The sequence below is a fragment of the Corvus hawaiiensis genome, chromosome 28 (genome assembly GCF_020740725.1).
Source record: "Corvus hawaiiensis isolate bCorHaw1 chromosome 28, bCorHaw1.pri.cur, whole genome shotgun sequence".
NCBI lineage: Eukaryota > Metazoa > Chordata > Aves > Passeriformes > Corvidae > Corvus > Corvus hawaiiensis.
Window position 1 is genome coordinate 6,864,282 of NC_063240.1, and position 16,780 is coordinate 6,881,061.

The 16,780-nt window shown below is 71.4% G+C and overlaps 4 protein-coding genes across 9 annotated transcripts; 3 read left to right on the plus strand and 1 right to left on the minus strand.

Annotated features, from left to right (window-relative positions):
* The first annotated feature begins 849 nt into the window (after positions 1-849).
* Positions 850-3,857, plus strand: SHD (Src homology 2 domain containing transforming protein D). The gene is made up of 6 exons (XM_048287663.1): positions 850-1,105; positions 1,716-1,800; positions 1,879-2,091; positions 2,473-2,611; positions 3,108-3,227; positions 3,634-3,857. The coding sequence occupies exons 1-6, from the start codon at positions 893-895 to the stop codon at positions 3,818-3,820; spliced, it is 957 nt and encodes a 318-aa protein (XP_048143620.1). The 5' UTR covers positions 850-892; the 3' UTR covers positions 3,821-3,857.
* Positions 3,858-5,221: 1,364 nt separating this feature from the next.
* Positions 5,222-7,845, minus strand: TMIGD2 (transmembrane and immunoglobulin domain containing 2). Its single transcript, XM_048288027.1, has 3 exons — positions 7,765-7,845; positions 6,310-6,491; positions 5,222-5,739 (listed from the first exon to the last, which is right to left on the minus strand). Exons 1-3 carry the CDS (start codon positions 7,788-7,790, stop codon positions 5,222-5,224), a joined length of 726 nt encoding a protein of 241 aa, XP_048143984.1. The 5' UTR covers positions 7,791-7,845.
* FSD1 (fibronectin type III and SPRY domain containing 1) lies at positions 7,150-11,846 on the plus strand. Of its 2 annotated transcripts, XM_048288025.1 has the most exons (13): positions 7,150-7,224; positions 7,919-8,026; positions 8,100-8,231; positions 8,303-8,404; positions 9,031-9,053; positions 9,292-9,413; positions 9,795-10,004; positions 10,127-10,225; positions 10,303-10,462; positions 10,539-10,618; positions 10,925-11,176; positions 11,390-11,478; positions 11,558-11,846. In XM_048288025.1, the coding sequence occupies exons 1-13, from the start codon at positions 7,213-7,215 to the stop codon at positions 11,660-11,662; spliced, it is 1,494 nt and encodes a 497-aa protein (XP_048143982.1). In that variant the 5' UTR covers positions 7,150-7,212; the 3' UTR covers positions 11,663-11,846. The 2 variants fall into 2 exon arrangements, with proteins under 2 accessions (XP_048143982.1, XP_048143983.1); XM_048288026.1 differs by lacking the exon at positions 9,031-9,053 and having other exon boundaries at positions 9,865-10,004.
* Positions 11,847-12,839: 993 nt separating this feature from the next.
* MPND (MPN domain containing) lies at positions 12,840-16,688 on the plus strand. 5 transcript variants are annotated; one of them, XM_048288337.1, is made up of 13 exons: positions 12,840-12,871; positions 13,785-14,011; positions 14,259-14,489; positions 14,565-14,727; positions 14,797-14,881; positions 14,954-15,050; positions 15,170-15,242; positions 15,316-15,392; positions 15,468-15,636; positions 15,716-15,786; positions 15,905-15,994; positions 16,209-16,301; positions 16,381-16,688. In XM_048288337.1, exons 1-13 carry the CDS (start codon positions 12,865-12,867, stop codon positions 16,465-16,467), a joined length of 1,470 nt encoding a protein of 489 aa, XP_048144294.1. In that variant the 5' UTR covers positions 12,840-12,864; the 3' UTR covers positions 16,468-16,688. The 5 variants fall into 5 exon arrangements, 4 of the variants coding, with proteins under 4 accessions (XP_048144294.1, XP_048144292.1, XP_048144295.1 ...); XR_007200241.1 differs by having other exon boundaries at positions 14,565-14,881; positions 16,144-16,301; positions 16,381-16,472; XM_048288335.1 differs by having other exon boundaries at positions 14,565-14,881.
* Positions 16,689-16,780: the final 92 nt, after the last annotated feature.

Below are 16,780 nucleotides of genomic sequence, written 5' to 3' on the forward strand. Positions count from 1 at the left end.
CCCTCACAGAGGGGCTGGTGGGGGGGGGCTGTGGGGTGCTGTGGGGCATCAGGGAGAGCTGGGCAGAAGGGCAGCCCCCCCACCCCAATTAGCATTCCGTACACATGCCTTAATTAACCTCTTCAAATATTAATGCTGGACACTGGGCTCGCCTGGGGCTTGGGGGGGTGTGAGAGGGGGTCTCTGGCCATGTCCTTCAGATGTGTCCTCCCACCCCCAGCTGTCACCACCTCCTGGCACCAGGTGGGACCCCGGAGAGGGACCTTTGTTCTGGGGACAGACAATACCAGGAGGGGACTCGGGGCAGGGCTGGGGGGGCTCCCAACATCCTGCCCCCAGTGTGGTGTCTGAGCCCCCCCCAAACCCCGGGCACAGGAGGAACAGAGCCCCCCGTGCCCCCCAGAACGAGCTCCCCGGGGGTGGGTGGCAGAGCTGGGGGGGCTCCTTGTTCCCCCAAACCCCTGCACCCCTCCAGCCTCCAGGGGCAGCCCCGAGGAGCCTGTGGGGGGGTCCCATCGCCGGGGTCTCAGGGTCCCGGTGACCCCTCTTGTCCCCCTGTCACACGGGAGGGGCCGCAGCGGTATCACTTGGGGGTCCCGGTGCCCCCCGCCACTCGGGGGGGATGAGCCGTCCCCTCCCGGGGCTCCCCTCGGGGTCTCGCCGTGTCACCCTCGCTGTCCGTGCCGGTGTCCCCTCGGTGGCCTCGCCCCCCCCGTGCCGGTGCCCCCGGCGAGGCGGGCGCGGGGGGGTTTCGGGGGCTCCGGTCCGCGCCGCGCGCGGCGGCGACACAAAGCGGCTCCGGCGGCGGCGGCGGCGGCGGCGGCGGCGGCGGGGGGGTCCCGGCGGGTCCCGGAGCCGCTGGGTCCCGGCGGTCCCGGTGCCGCTCCCCGCCATGGCCAAGTGGCTCCGGGAGTACCTGGGCCGGGGGGCCCGGCGCTCCCCCCCGCGCCCGCCCCAGCCCGACTACAGCGGCCCCGGCAGCCCCGGGGGCCCCCCCGCCGCCGCCCCCGGCGCTGCCCTCCGCGGCCCCGCCGCCTCCCCGCGCCACCGCCTCGTGCGGGTGGGGGGCGCGGGGCCGGGGGGCGGCCCCCGCCGCCTGCAGCAGGTACGGGCGGGGGGCACCGGGAGGGCACCGGGGGGGGGAACCGGAGGCACCGGGCAGGAGCCGGAACCAAGCGCCAGGAGCGGGGAGGGCGGCGGAGGGACCGGGGGGTGCCGTGGGGCAGCGCGGGAGGGGCTGGGGAAGGGAAGCGGGGGGCACCGGTGGCACCGGGAGCGGCACCGGGAGGAGCGGGGGGGTCGCGGAGGTGCGAGCGGGGCGGCGGAGGAAGGTGGGGGGGGCGGGGGGTCTGGGGACCGGAGGGGATGCGGGGCGATGGGGAACGGGGGTGGGGACCGGGAATAAGGACCAGGAGACGGGGGACGGGGAGCCGGGGAGAGCCAAGGGGTCGTGGGGGCAGTGGGACACCCAGGGACGACCTGGGGTCACTGGGAGAGGGAACTGAGGGGTGGCTGGGGATGGTGGAGTCACTGGGAGAGGGGGAAGGGGAGAGGGGTTGGGGGACAAAGGGACCAAGTAGGCGGGAGTGGGGCCGGGGCTGAGGACACCCGTGTCGGGGATGTGGGAGCCCGAAGGGTCCCGGGAGGGCACCCAGGGACCGGGGAGATGCCGGGGGGCAGCGGGGGTCCCGTCCCACCCGGAGCCCCCCCCGCAGGGCCCAGGTGAGAGCGAGTACTCGGAGCCCTTCGAGGGGGAGCAGGACCCGGCGCCCGAGGGCGGCTGCGACGAGGAGGCCACAGGTGGGTGACACCCCGGGCACCCCCGGCACCCCCGCGGGGGTCCCGGGCGCCTCCCACCGCCCCGTCCCCCGTCCCCAGGGTGCCCGCGGCAGGGCGAGGGCCGGCGGGTGCGGCCGCGCCGGGGTCCCCAGCTCTACGACACCCCCTCGGAGGAGTGGGACACGGCCGGGGACGGCCCGGGGGGGGCCCCAGCCCGCGAGAGCCGCCTCCCCCGCGACGACGAGCGCCCGGCTGACGAGTACGACCAGCCCTGGGAGTGGAAGAAGGATCACATCTCACGGGCGTTCGCAGGTGACGGCGTCCCCGGGTGCCGCCTCGGGGTCCCACAGCTCCCATGGGTGCCACTCCCGGCTGCCAGCATCCTCCAGTGCCCGTGGGGACCACCCCGGGGTCCCCCAACCCTGCATCCCACAGCTTCCATGGGTATCCATCCTGGACCTCAGCATCCCCCAGTGCCCTGGGGTCCCCCCTCGTGTCCCCCCGTGCCCATGGCTCTCACCCCTGGGACCCCAACACCCCTTGGCCCCTATGGGCACCACCCCAGACCACTCCTGGCCCCAGTAATGGGACACCACTGGGCAGAGCCACCACTGGGACGCTCCTCTGTGGTGTGGCACTGAGAGGAGCCCCCAGCAGCAGGCAGGGGGGGTGACACCCCCTTTGTCCCCGCAGTGCAGTTTGAGAGCCCCGAGCGCTCCCCCAGCCTGTCCCGGCAGCTGCCGCGGTCCCCCCGGCCCCCCGGCGGCCCCAGGCCGGGCTGTCCCCCCAGCCCCAGGCGCGTGGACACCTCGCTGCCCCTGGAGAAGCAGGCGTGAGTCTGGGGGGCTCCCACGGGGTGGTATCAGCATCCCGCTCACCCAGCATGGCGTGGGGGCAAAGCTCTGGGGGAAGAGATCCCTCATGGGGGGTCTTTGTGGGGTCAAGGGTGTCCTGCGGCGTGGTTGGGCCCCCAGAGTGTGGAGGGTGCTCGTGGCACGGATGGGTGCCCACGAAGTGGAGGGTGCCCATGGAATAGAGGGTTCTCATGGGGTGAGGAGTGTCCGTGGCATGGGAGGGTCCCCATGATGTGCTTGGGTGCCCCATAGGATGTTTGGGTGCCCATGGTGTGGTTGCCCCTCTGACTCCGTTGGGTCCCAATGCCCTGAGTGTCTCCATGGTGTGAAGGTGCCCCATGGCACAACCGGCTCCCTGTGGGGCGTGGGTGGGTCCCCAAGCCACAGGGGGTGCCCCCTGTTGCTGACAGGTCCGAGTGGCCGGGAGGGTCCCCTGTGGCACAGGGGGTGCCCGAGTGACCCCTCCCTGCCCAGGTGGTACCACGGCCCCATCGGGCGGGCGGGCGCCGAGACGCTGCTGGCGCTGTGCCGCGAGGGCAGCTTCCTGGTGCGGGACTGCGAGACCAGCCCCGACGACTACTCCCTGTCCCTCAGGTGAGCGTGGGGACACGGGCACAGCCCCGGGGTCACCCTGCCATGGGGGACATCCGGGGGCCAGGCTGCGAGTGTGGGGTTGTATCCGGGTGCTGGCGTGTTTGGGTGCCCCAGCATCTGTGGGGAAGTGCTGGCACGTGGGGACAGGCTGGAGGTGACCCAGGATCCCTTGGCTGGGGTAGTGCCACCCCCTGCCCCTGCTCTGGATGAGGTCCCCATCCCCGTCCTCCTCCCCACTCCTGTCCGCATCCGTGCCCCAATCCCCATCCCAGTTCTCATCCCTATTCCCATCCCCATCCCCTGCTCCACGTGGCGTCCCCCATCCCCGTCCTTGTCCACCTCCCTGTCCCAGCCTCCATCCCCATCCCTCCCCGCTCCCGTGCCTCATTTCCCGTCCGTCCCGCAGGAGCAGCGGGGGTTTCGTGCACGTGAAGCTGACGCGGACCCGGGAGCAGCACTTCACCCTGGGCCGGGCCGGGGCCGCCTTCCCGTCCGTGCCGGCGGCCGTGGGGCACTACACGGCCCGGGCGCTGCCCGTGCGCGGTGCCCGCCACCTGTCCCTGCTCTACCCCGTGGCCGTGCAGCCCCTGTGAGCCCGGGACCCCCGGCCGCGCCCCCCGCCCCATTAAAGCCACCGGCTCACATCGGGGTGGTGACGCTCTGGTGCCTCCGCGGGGATTTGGGGACGGGTAATGGCGGGGAGGGGGAATTTGGGGAGGAGGTTTTGGGCAGAGATGGGGATGGGGACAGGGGGGTTGGGGATTGGGGTTTGGACAGGCATGGGGACAGAGATAGGGAACTGAAATGGGGACAGGAATGGGGACAGGAATGGGCGCCTCTGGTGCCTCTCGGCGCTCAATTCTGGGGTGCCCCTGGGGAAGGCGGGACAAGGTGGTGGCGCTGCCACCGCTGTGCCACCCTGATCTCGCCACCGTCCGGATCCCCAAGATGAGGGGGGGGAGTCAAGATGAGCCCCCCAGCCATGGGCACGACACAGGGCGGCACTGTCCGGGGTCACCCGCGTGGTGAGGGGCTGGTGGCGCTGCCCCCCGGGGGGGTCCTGGCTTCCCACCCCCCCAGCACAGCCCTCCTGCGCCGGGTGCCACCGTGGAATGAAGCCAGGGGACAACAGAGTGGCTTCCCCAGAATGGGGGGTCCCAGGAGCCGCTGGCCCCCCCGGCACAGTGACCACGAGCTGCCCACGCGCGGTGGCCGGGGGGGGGGCACAGGATGGCGCGGGCGGGCACAGAGGACGCTGAGCCGGGTGACAGGATGCTGCCAAACACCTTTTTGGGGGGTTTCCTGAGGAAGGGCAGAGCCGGGGGAGGGTGTGAGGCACCACGGGGCACCCTCAGGGCCGGGGGGGCGGGGGGGGGGCCCTGTGCCCGCCGCAGCTCCTGCTGGTACAGGTTGTGCTTCAGCTTGGGGGGCGGCGGCAGCTTCGTGGGGTCCCGCGCTCGGAACATCACGTTCATGTAGATGGGCGTGTCTGGGGGTGCAGCGGCTGTTGGGGGTCACCTCTGTCCGCCAGGACCCTCGGGGGACACGCGGGGTGCCTGAGGTAGGGGACGGCGGAGGGGGGACGAGCAGGGGAGGCTTGGGCACGGGGGAATTTTGGGGTGGGGGAGGGTGTGAGGAGAGGAGGGTGAGGGGTATTTGGGAGAGGCAGAGGAGGACGGGGTATTTTGGGAGGAGGCATTTGGGGAGGGGAACTTGGGAACGGTGTTTGGGGAGGGGATGTTTGGGGCCAGGGTTACCTGAGCTCCTGTGACAGCAGCGGTAGCCGAGCAGGGCCATCCCCAGGAGAAGGGCAGGGCCCCCCAGGCCCCCCACGAGCCCCCAGAGCAGCGCTGCAAGCACAGCCAGCCGTGGTCACCCTGGCACCGGGGACACCGGACACACCCCCCCGGTGGAGGGGACAGCGGGGACAGCGGGGACAGCCACAGTTACCTGCCTGATGTCCTCCAACAGCTGCTGCCGTGAGGGGAAAGCAGTCAGAGATGTCCCTGTGCCTGCCTCTCCTCACCGTGGCCACCCCAAACCCGCCAAGGAATCTCCTCCAAGGGACCCCATCCACCCTGTCGGTGACCCCACAAGCCCCTCGGCGATGCCACCTCCCCCCCCTCCCCGCGGTGCCACCCGCCGGTACCGGGGTCGACGCTGAGCTCGGTGCCGCTGCCGGTGGCGGTGCCGTAGCGGGGGATCTCGAGGGTCACCCGGCACAGGTAGCGCCCGCTGTCGTTGCCCTGCACCTGCGGGAGGCTGAGGGTGGCCCGGGGGGGGTGCCAGGCCAGCTGGACCCCGGGGGCGTGGGCGGAGCAGGGGGACAGGGGCAGGGGGGTGACAAAGTCCAGGCGGGTGGCACAGAGCACCCCGAGCCCCCCGTCCCTCACCCACTCCATCCGCAGCAGGGCCCCGCTCTCGGCCTCCTCCACCTGGCACCGCAGGGCCACCGCGTCACCTGCTGTCACCTGTGCCTCGCCCGGCGCCTGGATCACCCGCAGGGCGCTCGCTGTGGGGACAGCCCCGGGGTCACGGGGGGATGGCACCCCCAGCCCCGGCGGTCCCCCCGGGTCCCCCGTGGGGTGGGGGGTGCAGGGACACTCCAGGCTCGCTGCCTGTCACCGCTGCCTCTGACCACACGCCCCATCCTGTCCCCCTCACTGCTGTCACCTTCCTGTCCCCCACCGCCTGTCACTTGTCCCTTTCCTGTCCCCCCACGCCATCACTTTCCTGTCCCCACTCACGCTGTCTGCCCCCCCTCCTGTCCCCTCCCCATGTCCCCCCATCCATCCCCACCTGCTCCCTCCTGTCCCTCTGCCACAGCCGGGTCACCCAGCTCCATCCCCCGCCTCTGTCCCCGTGTCTGCCCCTCCCTCTGTGTCCCCAGCCCCTCTCTGGTCTCCCCCTCAGGACAGATGTCCCCAGCAGCCCCCCATCCCTGTTGTCACACAGGGGCCAGCCTGAGCCCCGTGTCCCCCCCAGTGTCCCCCGGCTGGCCTGTCCCCAGCCCCACAGCACAGCCACAGGGTCCCAGGCACTGTCCCCTCTGTCCCCCCAGCCAGCCCTGTCCCCCACTCACCTCCAAGGAGGGGGATGAGGACCCCGAGCCCCCACATCCCCCCTCCGGGGCCAGCCCAGTTGCCCCCTCCGAGGGGCTGTGTCCCCAAGGGGTCCCAGTCCCGATGCTGTCCCTGTCCCCAAAGCGCCGCTGTCCCCGAAGCCTCCCGGGCCAGCTCACTGTGACACCGTGGCTTCCGGCCCCTGTGATACAGGGGAGGGTGACAGGAACACAGAGGGGACCTGAGCGGGGGCAGAGATGGGGATGTGGGTGGGGGCTTAGGGATGGGGATTTGGGCAGGGATGGGGACACACATCGGGATGGGGAAGGGGAGTGGAAGGGGGACAGTGATGAGATTGGGGACCGGGATGAGGACAGGGATGGGGACAGGGATGAGGACAGGGATGGGGACAGGGATGTGGGACACCATCCAGAGCTAGGGCAGGTGACAGCACCTCCTCAGGCCCCACCTTGACCCTGGATCCACTCCAGCCTGGGGAAGAGCCCGCTGGGGGCTTCCTCTGATCCCCCTGGAGCGGGGGGACCCCTCCTGCCCCCCGAGCGGGCTGTGTGACGCAGCGTGGCCACGCGGGGAGGACGGGGGGTCCCGGACTGGGAGGCCCCCCCGCAGTGCGGCAGTGTCCCCACCCCTTCCCCCGAGGGTGACAATGTCCCCCCCCCCCTTCCCCTCGCCCCCAGCCCTGGCCCGGCGCTCCCCAACCCCGGGGGTCGCAGCCCCCCCCCTCCCGACTACAACTCCCGGCATCCCGCGGGGCGGGGCGCGGGGTCACGGCCCCGGGCCGCGCTCCCCATTGGGCGGGGCCGGGGCGGGGCGGGGCCGGGGGCGGGGCCGGGGCGGGGCGGGGGCGCCGCTCCCCCTTTGTTGGTGTCGGCGGGGCCGAGCGGCGGCGGGGCCGGCCCGGAATGGGCGACCAGGTACGGCCCGAACCCCCCGGGAGCGGGGAGGGCACGGCGGGCAGGAGGAGGAACGGGGCGGGTGGGGGAAGAGGGGATGGAGCGATGGAGGCGGGGGGGATGGAGGATGGAGTGAGGAGGGTGGAGGGAGGGATGGAGAGGGAGGGATGGAGGGAGAGGGGATGGACGGGTGGAGGGAGGGAGGAGGGAGGGATGAAGAAGGAGGGATGAAGGAGGAAGGGCCGGAGGGATGGAGGAAGGAGTGATGGAGGAAGTGGGGATGAATGGATGGATGGAAGAGGGACAGAGGCAGGAGGGATGGGGGAAGTGGGGATAGAGGGATGGGAAGGAGGGAGGGAGGAAGGAAGGAAGGAAGGAGGAAGGGATGAAGGAGGGATGGAGGAAGAGCGGATGGAGGAAGGAGGAGCAGAGGGATGGAGAAGGAGGGATGGGGGGCGCAGGTGTGGAGGATGGGGGCCTGCAGGGGTTAAGGGTGGCACCGGAGGGAAGGAGGGGTAGGGGAGGGGTGCAGGGGCTCAGGACTGGCACACTCGCACTCACACTTGCCAAGTCATCGGCCCCGCCATGCTGGGCAGCCCGGCCGGGTCCTGCGGCGCCTGGCACGGCCTGGCACGGCCTGGCCCAGCGGGGACGGGCCTGGGGGGCCCGGGGGGCCCGGGGGGCCCGGGGCCGCAGGTGCTGACGGGCGGTGCAGGGCGCCGGGCAGGAGTCTCTGCGCAAGATCATCACCACCCTCGCCGTGAAGAATGAGGAGATCCAGAACTTCATCTACTCCCTCAAGCAGATGATCCAGAACGTGGAGGTACCGGCCCCCCCGCCCTCCCCCGGGGTCCCCGCTGGGGTGGCCCCCGCTGAGGCCCCGGCGTTGTGCCCAGGCCAACTCGGCGCGGGCGCAGGAGGACCTGGAGGCCGAGTTCCAGTCGCTGTACGCGCTGCTGGACGAGCTCAAGGAGGACATGGTGATGAAGATCAAGCAGGAGCGCGCCAGCCGCACCTACGAGCTGCAGGTGAGCCCCCCCCCGGAGCCCCCGGCCCCGGGACCCCCGCCCAGCGCTGCCCCTCTGCCCTCCCTCGCCAGGCCCAGCTCGTGGCGTGCTCCAAGGCCCTGGAGAGCTCGGAGGAGCTGCTGGAGGCGGCCAACCAGGCCCTGGGCACGGCCAACCACCACGACTTCTCCCAGGTGGGTCCCCGTGGCGCCGGGGGTGGCCCTGCCTGGCTGTCCCCACGCCGGGGGTGTCCTGACCCCCCCTTGCCACCCACTCGATGCCACCCTGGGCCGGGCACCCCCTTTTCTCTGTGCACCGGGGCCGCGCGGGGCTGGCTGTGCCTGCTGTGGGGCTGAGTGGGAGCGTGGACACCCGGGGTGACCCCGGTGCCCCCTTTCCCTGAGACAAAGGGACACGGGGGGCACTGGTGGGCACAGGAGATGCTGTGCCGGGGGGTGCAGGGTGCTGTGGGATACAGGGATGCTCTGGGATGGGGAACTGTGGGAATGCAGGGATGCTGTGCCAGGGGTAACAATGTGGCGTGCAGGGATGCTGTGGGATGCTCTGGGATGCAGGGATGCTGTGGGATGCTTTGGGATGCTCTGGGATGCAGAGATGCTGTGGGATGCTCTGGGATGCAGGGATGCTCTGGGATGCTCTGGGATGCAGGGATGCTCTGGGATGCAGGGATGCTGTCCTGCTGGGTGCCACAGCTGGTACAGGTCACTCTCCAGTGCGGGGGTCCCGCATGTGCCCCCTGTGCCCGGCTCTGCTGCCTCACTGCTGCTTTTCTCCTCCTCTTTCCCTCTGCGCTCACAAGGCGGCCAAACAGATCAAGGATAGGTACGGCCCCCCCGAGCCCCCACCCCACTAACCCCCCATCCTCCTCCTCCTCTTCCTCCTCCTCTGCCTCCTCCTCCCAGCCAGGGCCCCACAGGGGTGGTCCCAGGGGTGCTGGGGTGGTCCAAAGGTGCTGGGGTGGCCCTGTGGCTGCTGGCGTGGCTGTGCCCGCCCTCCCCAGGGCCACGCAGGGTGGGGTGGGTGCTCGGCCCCGCTGAGCCCTCTCCCTGTCCTGGCACAGTGTGACGATGGCTCCCGCCTTCCGCCTGTCGCTCAAGGCCAAGGTGAGCGACAACATGAGCCACCTGATGGTGGATTTCGCCCAGGAGCGGCGCCTGCTTCAGGCCCTCGCCTTCCTGCCAGGTACTGCCAGGGCAGCGGGGACACGGGGGCAGGGCAGGGCAGGGCCAGCCGGGCACCGGCGTGGGGGCGACACGGGATGGGCGAGGAGCTGCGGCCGCGCCGGGCCGGGGTACCCTGGGGTGCCTTTCCCGAGGGGCGGGAAGGTGCCAGGCATGGAGGGATGAGGGGTTGGGGTGCTGTGCCCAGGGGGGCAGTGGGGGCCGTGCTGGGGGTCTCTGGATGCCGTGGATGGGTCCCCAGGGGTCCCGCGGGTGCCCTGCCCGAGGTCTGTGACTTGCTGAGCCCGTGGGGTCTGGGGGAGCCCTGGGGGTGGCCGGGAGTGCTGGGGACCCCCTGTGTGGCAGGGAGGGGGGACACTGGCACGGCTGCTCCTGCGGGCAGTGCCCAGCGCCCCCGAGATCGACCTGGCGGAGTCGCTGGTGGCCGATAACTGTGTGACCCTGGCCTGGAGGATGCCCGACGAGGACAGCAAGATCGACCACTACGTGCTGGAGTATCGCAGGACCAACTTTGAGGGGCCGCCCCGTGCCAAGGAGGACCAGCCCTGGATGGTCATCGAGGGCATCAAGGGCACCGAGTACACCCTCACTGGTGAGGGCACGGGGGCAAAACAGGCCCCAGGCGGGCACCGGGGCTGTGCCAGGCTCTGTAGGGAACACGGGGGTGGCAGTGCCCTCCTTGTGCCCCACGCTGTGCCCCCGCTGTGCCCCCAGGGCTGAAGTTTGACATGAAGTACATGAATTTCCGGGTGCGGGCGTGTAACAAGGCCGTGGCGGGCGAGTTCTCCGAGCCGGTCACTTTGGAGACCAAAGGTGGGTCCGGGGGTGTGGCAGGTGCCCGTGTCCCCCTGTGCCACCTCCGGGCACGGGCTGACAGGGGCCGTCCCCAGCGTTCATGTTCCGGCTGGACGCCAGCACGTGCCACCAGAACCTGCGGGTGGAGGAGCTGAGCGTGGAGTGGGACGCCACGGGCGGGAAGGTGCAGGACGTCAAGGCCCGCGAGAAGGACGGCAAGGGCAGGACGGCCTCCCCTGCCAACTCCCCTGCCAGGTAACGCCACCCCCGCGCCCCCCATGCGGCCCCTGGCCCTGGCAATGCCAACCCTGCCGGTGTCCCCCTGTGCCAGGGTGGTGCAGTCGCCCAAGAGGATGTCCCTGGGCCGCGGGGGCCGCGACCGATTCACCGCCGAGTCCTACACGGTGCTGGGTGAGAGGGGGCACCCGGGGCTGGGGGGGCCTGGGGTCTCCAGGGCTGTGGGTGAGGGGGGACAGGGCATGGGGGGGTTGCAGGGGGTGTGGGGCACCCTGAGGGGCCTGGGGGTCTGGGGGTGGGACAGGGCCAGCACCCCGTGGCTGCTGGGGGTCTGGGGCCCCCAGGGCTGTGGGTGAGGGGGGACACAGCGGGGACAGGGCCCAGGGGGTGACGCAGGGGGGCACCCCGAGGGGCCTGGCGGGGCGGGGACAGGACAGGGCACGCCGTGGGTGCCCGGGCAGAGCCGTGGCCGTGCCGCAGGGGACACCCTGATCGACGGGGACGAGCACTACTGGGAGGTGCGGTACGACCGCGACAGCAAAGCCTTCGGCGTGGGCGTGGCGTACCGCAGCCTGGGCAAGTTCGACCAGCTGGGCAAGACCTCGGCGTCCTGGTGCCTGCACCTCAACAACTGGCTGCAGGTCAGCTTCAGCGCCAAGCACAACAACAAGGCCAAGGCGCTCGACGTGCCCGTGCCCGACTGCATCGGCGTCCACTGCAACTTCCATGAAGGTGCGGCTGGGCTGGGGCTGGGGACCGGCACCTCCATGGCCATTGCCACCTCCATGGCCGTTGCCACCTCCGTGGGCATTGCCGCCTCCATGGCCATTGCCACCTCCGTGGGCATTGTCACCACCATGGCGTCAGTGTGAGCATTGCCATGACCACGGGCACTGTGCAGAGGGTCTGCCTGCCCCGTGCCCACCTGTGCCCCCATCCCCACAGGTTTCCTGTCCTTCTACAATGCCCGGACCAAGCAGCTGCTCCACACCTTCAAGGCCAAGTTCTCGCAGCCGGTGCTGCCGGCTTTCATGGTAAGGGGGGGCAGGGCTGGGGGCTCCTGGGGGCTGCCAGCAGGGTGTTCAGCCCTCTGAGCCCCCCCTGTGTCCCCAGGTGTGGTGCGGCAGCTTCCAGGTGACGTCAGGCCTGCAGGTGCCCAGCGCCGTGCGGTGCCTCCAGAAGCGGAACAGCACCGCCAGCAGCTCCAGCCTGCCCTGAGCCAGGCACAGCACTGAATGTACCCCCTGCCCCCCAGACACCCCCACACTGCCCTGCAGGGCTCTGCCACCCCCGGGGCTGCCCACAGCCCCCCCACTCCGTGCCCCCCGTGTCGCCGGGGCTCGTTGCCCCCAGCACCGAGAGCTGCTTCTGGCCTGGAGAATAAATTGGGATGTAGGTGTGACGTGGCCGTGGATGGGGGGACAGGGGGAATTTGGGGTCCCCGTGACACCCCCACGGCGCCAGGAGCAGGGAGGGGCCGGGTGGGCACAGGGTCCTTCATTCACAGTGCCCCCCCAAGTATGAGAGTGTTCCCCACTCCCCGGTGTCACCCCGGCACCCCAGGCCAGGGGACCCTGGGGACAGCTTTCCCTGAGGATGAGGGGGGCCCCACTGGCTGCTGGCACAAAGTGCTGGCACCGGGAACAGGGAAGCAGCACTGGGCTCTGCAGGGAACACACCCGGTGGCCCCGGGAAGCAGAGGGGACACGGGGAGTTGGGGGAAGACAGTGCCTGAGAGCACCAGGAGCAGTCCTGGGAATCGGTCCTGGGTACCCGAGGGTCGCTCTCAGCGCTCGGTCCCGGGGAGTCCCAGGTGTTGGTGCTGGAGCGTGCTGGTGTCGGTCCCGGCGGTGCCGCCCACCCGATCCCGCGGCCCCCGCTTGTCCACGAAGCCCTCGTAGCAGTGCCGGGCCCGGGGCCGGGTCCCCCGGGGCAGCGGCACCGGCCGCTCCATCTCCGCCCGCCGCGCAGGAGCCGCCGCAGTTCCCGGCACCGGCCCCGCCCGGCCGGGGCGAAGGGCGGCGGGCGGCGGGCGGGTGTCCCGGCCGGGCCGGGGGGGTCCCCGGTGCGGGGCTGAGCCCCGTGTGCCCCCCTCCCGACGCGGCAGGTGCGGCGCTGCCCCCCCGAGCAGGCTCCGGTCCCCACTCCCGCTGCCGGTGTCTCCCGTCCCCCTCCCCGGGGCGAAAGGCGGCGGGCGGGGGTCCCGCCGGGCGGGGGGGTCCGTGTCGCGCTGCGGGGCTGAGTCCCGGCGTCCCCGCCCGGTGCGGCAGGTGCGGGGCTGTCCCTCCCCGCCGGTGCCGGTGTCCCCTCGCCCCCCCGGGCGGGGCGGGGCGCCCGGGGCCGCCCCATCACGTGTCGCCGCCGCCGCCGCCGCGCGCACCGGGGGGAGGCGGGAGCGGCGGGAGCGGCGGGAGCGGAGCATGGCAGGTACCGGGGGGCGGGGGCGCTCCGGGCTCCGGGAACCAGGAACCGGGAACTGGGAGCCGGGGATCGGGCGCGTACCGGGCACCGGGCACGCACCGGGATCGCGCGTACCGGGCACGCACCGGGCACACGCGCACCGGGCACGCACCGGGCACCCGGTACCGGACACTCATCGGGAGCGCGCCGGGAACCGGGCACGCGCGCACGGGCACGCGCCCCGGCCGGGGACACGCACCGGTCACACGCCCCCCCCCCCCCCGCGCACACCCGGGGCACGCGCGTGCACCTGCCCGAGCCCGCGTCCGCGGGACCGCGGTGGGGACATCCCGGGACATCCCGGGACACCCTTGGGGCAGGAGCGGAGCGGGGCCGGGGCGGGGACACCCCTCCCCCCGGGGACCTGTCGTGTGTCACCCCCGGCGCCCCGCAGCCCTCTGGGCTCAGAGCGGGCTCTGGGGCCCTGCTGGGCCGGGGAACACTCAGCCCCGTGTCCCCGGGCCATGTCCCCGTGTCCCCCAGCCATGTCCCCATGTGCTCGCGTTCCCCAGCCGTGTCCCTCAGCTATGTTCCCACGTCCCCCTGTCCCTCAGCCCGTTCCTGTGTCCACCGGCCGTGTCCCCGTGTCCCCGTGCCCGCCGTCCTTCACTGTCGTGCTCCTGTGTCCTCACCCCCATCTCCCCCCGTCAGTGCCCCCCTCTCCCATCCCCGAGTCCTCCTGTCCCTGTGTCCACCTCCTCCATGTCCTTGTGTCCCCTCCGTGTTTGTGTCCCCATGTCCACCTCTTCCTGTCCCCACGTCCCTGCGCGTCCCTGTCCCCGTGTCCCCACCCGCACGCAGAAACTATGGGGGGGGACCCAAGGGTGCTCTGGGGGGACAGCCGGGGTGCTGCCACACGGTGTCCCCCCCCCCCCCGCAGCGCTGGCGGCCCCCTCCCCCGGCGGGGACGAGTGTCTGGAGGAGGACGAGGACGAGCTGGAGCCGGGACTGGACGAGGCGGAGGCCGAGCCGGAGGTCGGGAGCGGGGCCAAGGCGGCGGGGGGGCCCCGGGGGGCCGTTCTCACCCGTAGAGGCATCACCCTGCGGGTCTTGCTCCGAGACGGGCTCCTGGAGCCGGGCAGAGGCGTCCTGTCCATCTACTACCTGGTGAGCCTGGGGACACGGCATGGGGACAGGGCAGAGGGGACGGGGACAGGGAGCAGGGATGGGGACAGGGAACAGAGATGGGGCAGGAGACGTGGGACAGGGAAAGGGATGGGAAACAGGGGACACAGGATGAGGACAGGGGATGTGGGATGGGGACAAGGGACACAGACGGGGAATATGGGACGGTGATGGAGCCGAGGGAGAAGTGATGGGGACAAGGGGACGTGACTCCCACCGTTGTCCCCAGGGCAAGAAGTTCGTGGGGGACCTGGGCTCGGACGGGACGATCACGTGGCAGGAGACGGGGCAAGTGTTCAACTCGCCGAGCGCCTGGGCCACGCACTGCAAGCGCCTGGTGAACCCCGCCAAGAAGTCGGGCTGCGGCTGGGCGTCCGTGCGCTACAAGGGCCAGAAGCTGGACCAGTACAAGGCTGCGTGGCTGCGCAAGCACCAGCCCAACGTGCCACCCCCCGAGGAGGTGGGACCGGGGTCAGCTCCCCCTGGCACCCCCGGGGTGGGGGGCAAGGTGGGTGCCAGCCCCGTCTGCCCGCAGAGCTTGGCCAGCGAGGGCGAGGAGGAGGAGCTGCCCGAGGAGGAGGAGGAGGAGGCGACGAGGGAGGGTCGGGTGCCTGTGCCGGAGGCGGCGGCTCCCAAAAAGCCGGAGGAGAGGAGCAAGAAGCAGCAGGGCAAGAGCCTGGCGGAGCCGGCGGGGACGGGTGAGCCGCCGTGGAGGTCCCGGGGGTCCGGGCAGCCCGGCCGCGGTGACGGGACCTTGTCCTTGGCAGATGTCGGCAGTGCAGGGAAAAGGCTGGAGATGAAACCCCGGGTGCCCGTCCGCTACTGCACCCTGGGCACCCGCGACTCGGCCAGGTAGGGGACACGGGGACCCCGGGGCGCAGCAGGGCCGAGGCAGCGGTGGCAGCGGGGCTGTGCCTCTTCCAGGAACCCCCAGACCCTGGTGGAGGTGACGTCCTTTGCCGCCATCAACAAATTCCAGCCTTTCAACGTGGCCATCTCCAGCAACGTCCTCCTGCTCCTGGTGCGTTCCCTCCCCAGGCTGGCACATCGCTGGTGGCACTGGGGACGCCTGCAGCGAGCGGGGTGTCCCTTGTGTCACCGTTTTTGGGCTAAACTATCGATTTGAACCTTTTCCTTTAGGATTTCCACAGCCACCTGACACGGAGCGAAGTGGTGGGGTACCTGGGGGGGCGGTGGGACACCAACACCCAGTGTAGGTGGGGTTTGGGGGGTGGGGGTGGCTCTGCCGTGGGCTGGGGGGGTCACCCAGCCCTGTGTCCCCGCAGTGCTGACGGTGCTCCGGGCCTTCCCGTGCCGGACGCGCCTGGGAGACGCCGAAGCCGCTGGCGCTGTGGAGGAGGAGGTGAGGGGCTGATCCAGCCTCGGGGGCAGGCAGGGGGCTCTGGGGGGCCTGGACCCACGGTTTGTGCCCCCCCAGATCTGCCAGAGCCTGTTCCTGCGGGGGCTGTCGCTGGTGGGGTGGTACCACAGCCACCCCTTCGGGCCCGCGCTGCCCTCCCTGCACGACATCGACGCGCAGATGGATTATCAGCTCAAGCTGCAGGGCAGCGGCAACGGCTTCCAGCCCTGCCTGGGGCTCATCTGCGGTACGTGCCTGAGGCCCGGGGCTCCCAGGGGGCTGCGGCTGCTGTCACCCCCCTGTGCCAGCCCCCTCTGTCCCCACAGGGCCCTTCTACCCCGGCAACCCCGGCGTGGAGTCCAAAATCGCGCCCTTCTGGGTGATGCCGCCGCCGGAGGTAAGCGGGGGAGGATTTGGGGTCGGGTGCCCCCGCCCAGCACCCTCAGGTGCCCCTCAGGGTGGTGTCAGGTCCCAGAGCTGTGGAGTGACCCCTCCCTGGCTCCCCCATCCCCCAGCAACGGCCCAACGACTACGGCATCCCCATGGATGTGGAGGTGACCTATATCCAGGACGGGTTCCTCACCAATGATGTCGTGCAGGAGATGGTGAGAGCGGAGTGGGGGCCTCAAAACCCCTGGAGCCCATTGGGGGCAGGCTGGGCCCCCACCACTCATCCCTGTCCTGCCCTTAGCCCCGGTGATGGGGACAGTCCCTTCTCCAGCCCCCCGGGGCCACCCAAGTCTCGGTGCCGCAGGTTTGGGGTCCCCCTGCCTGGCTTTGGGGCACCCCCAGGGCCTGCAGCCCCTCTGTGCCCCCCAGACGCTGCTGGTGGAGTTCTATAAGGGGGCCCCCGACCTGGTGAAGTTCCAGGAGCTGTGGAGTCAGGATCAGACCTACCTGGACAAGCTGAAGGTGGGAAGGGCTGGGTGGGGAGGGGGATTTGGCGGGGCACCAGTTCCCTGTGCTGGAATTAACTGGGGTTTCCCCCCAGGGCTCCCTGGCCTCCCGCACCCCCAAAGACCAGAGCTTCACCCACTTCCTGGAGCAGATCTTCAGCCTCCTCAAGCTCAGCGGGTGAGGGCGCGGGGCCCCTCGACTCGGACCAGGTGCCTCCCGCAGCCCGGGCGGGCTCGGCAGCCCCGGGGCTCACCCGGACCCGGCGCGGGGCAGCTCCCGGAGCTCCCGAGGGCGCCGCGACCCCGCCGGCCCCGCCCTGCCCCGAGGGCGGCCGTGCTGGTGGGGCAGTCTCTGGGTCAGTGGTTTGTGGAAGTGGTAGTTTGATTAAAGAGCAGTTCCTGACAGGCGGCTCCGCTGGCTGGGGACACGCTGGCTTGGGGACATCCTGCCACGGCCCGGACTAAGGGGATGTGTGAGGAAATCCCTCCCTGTGA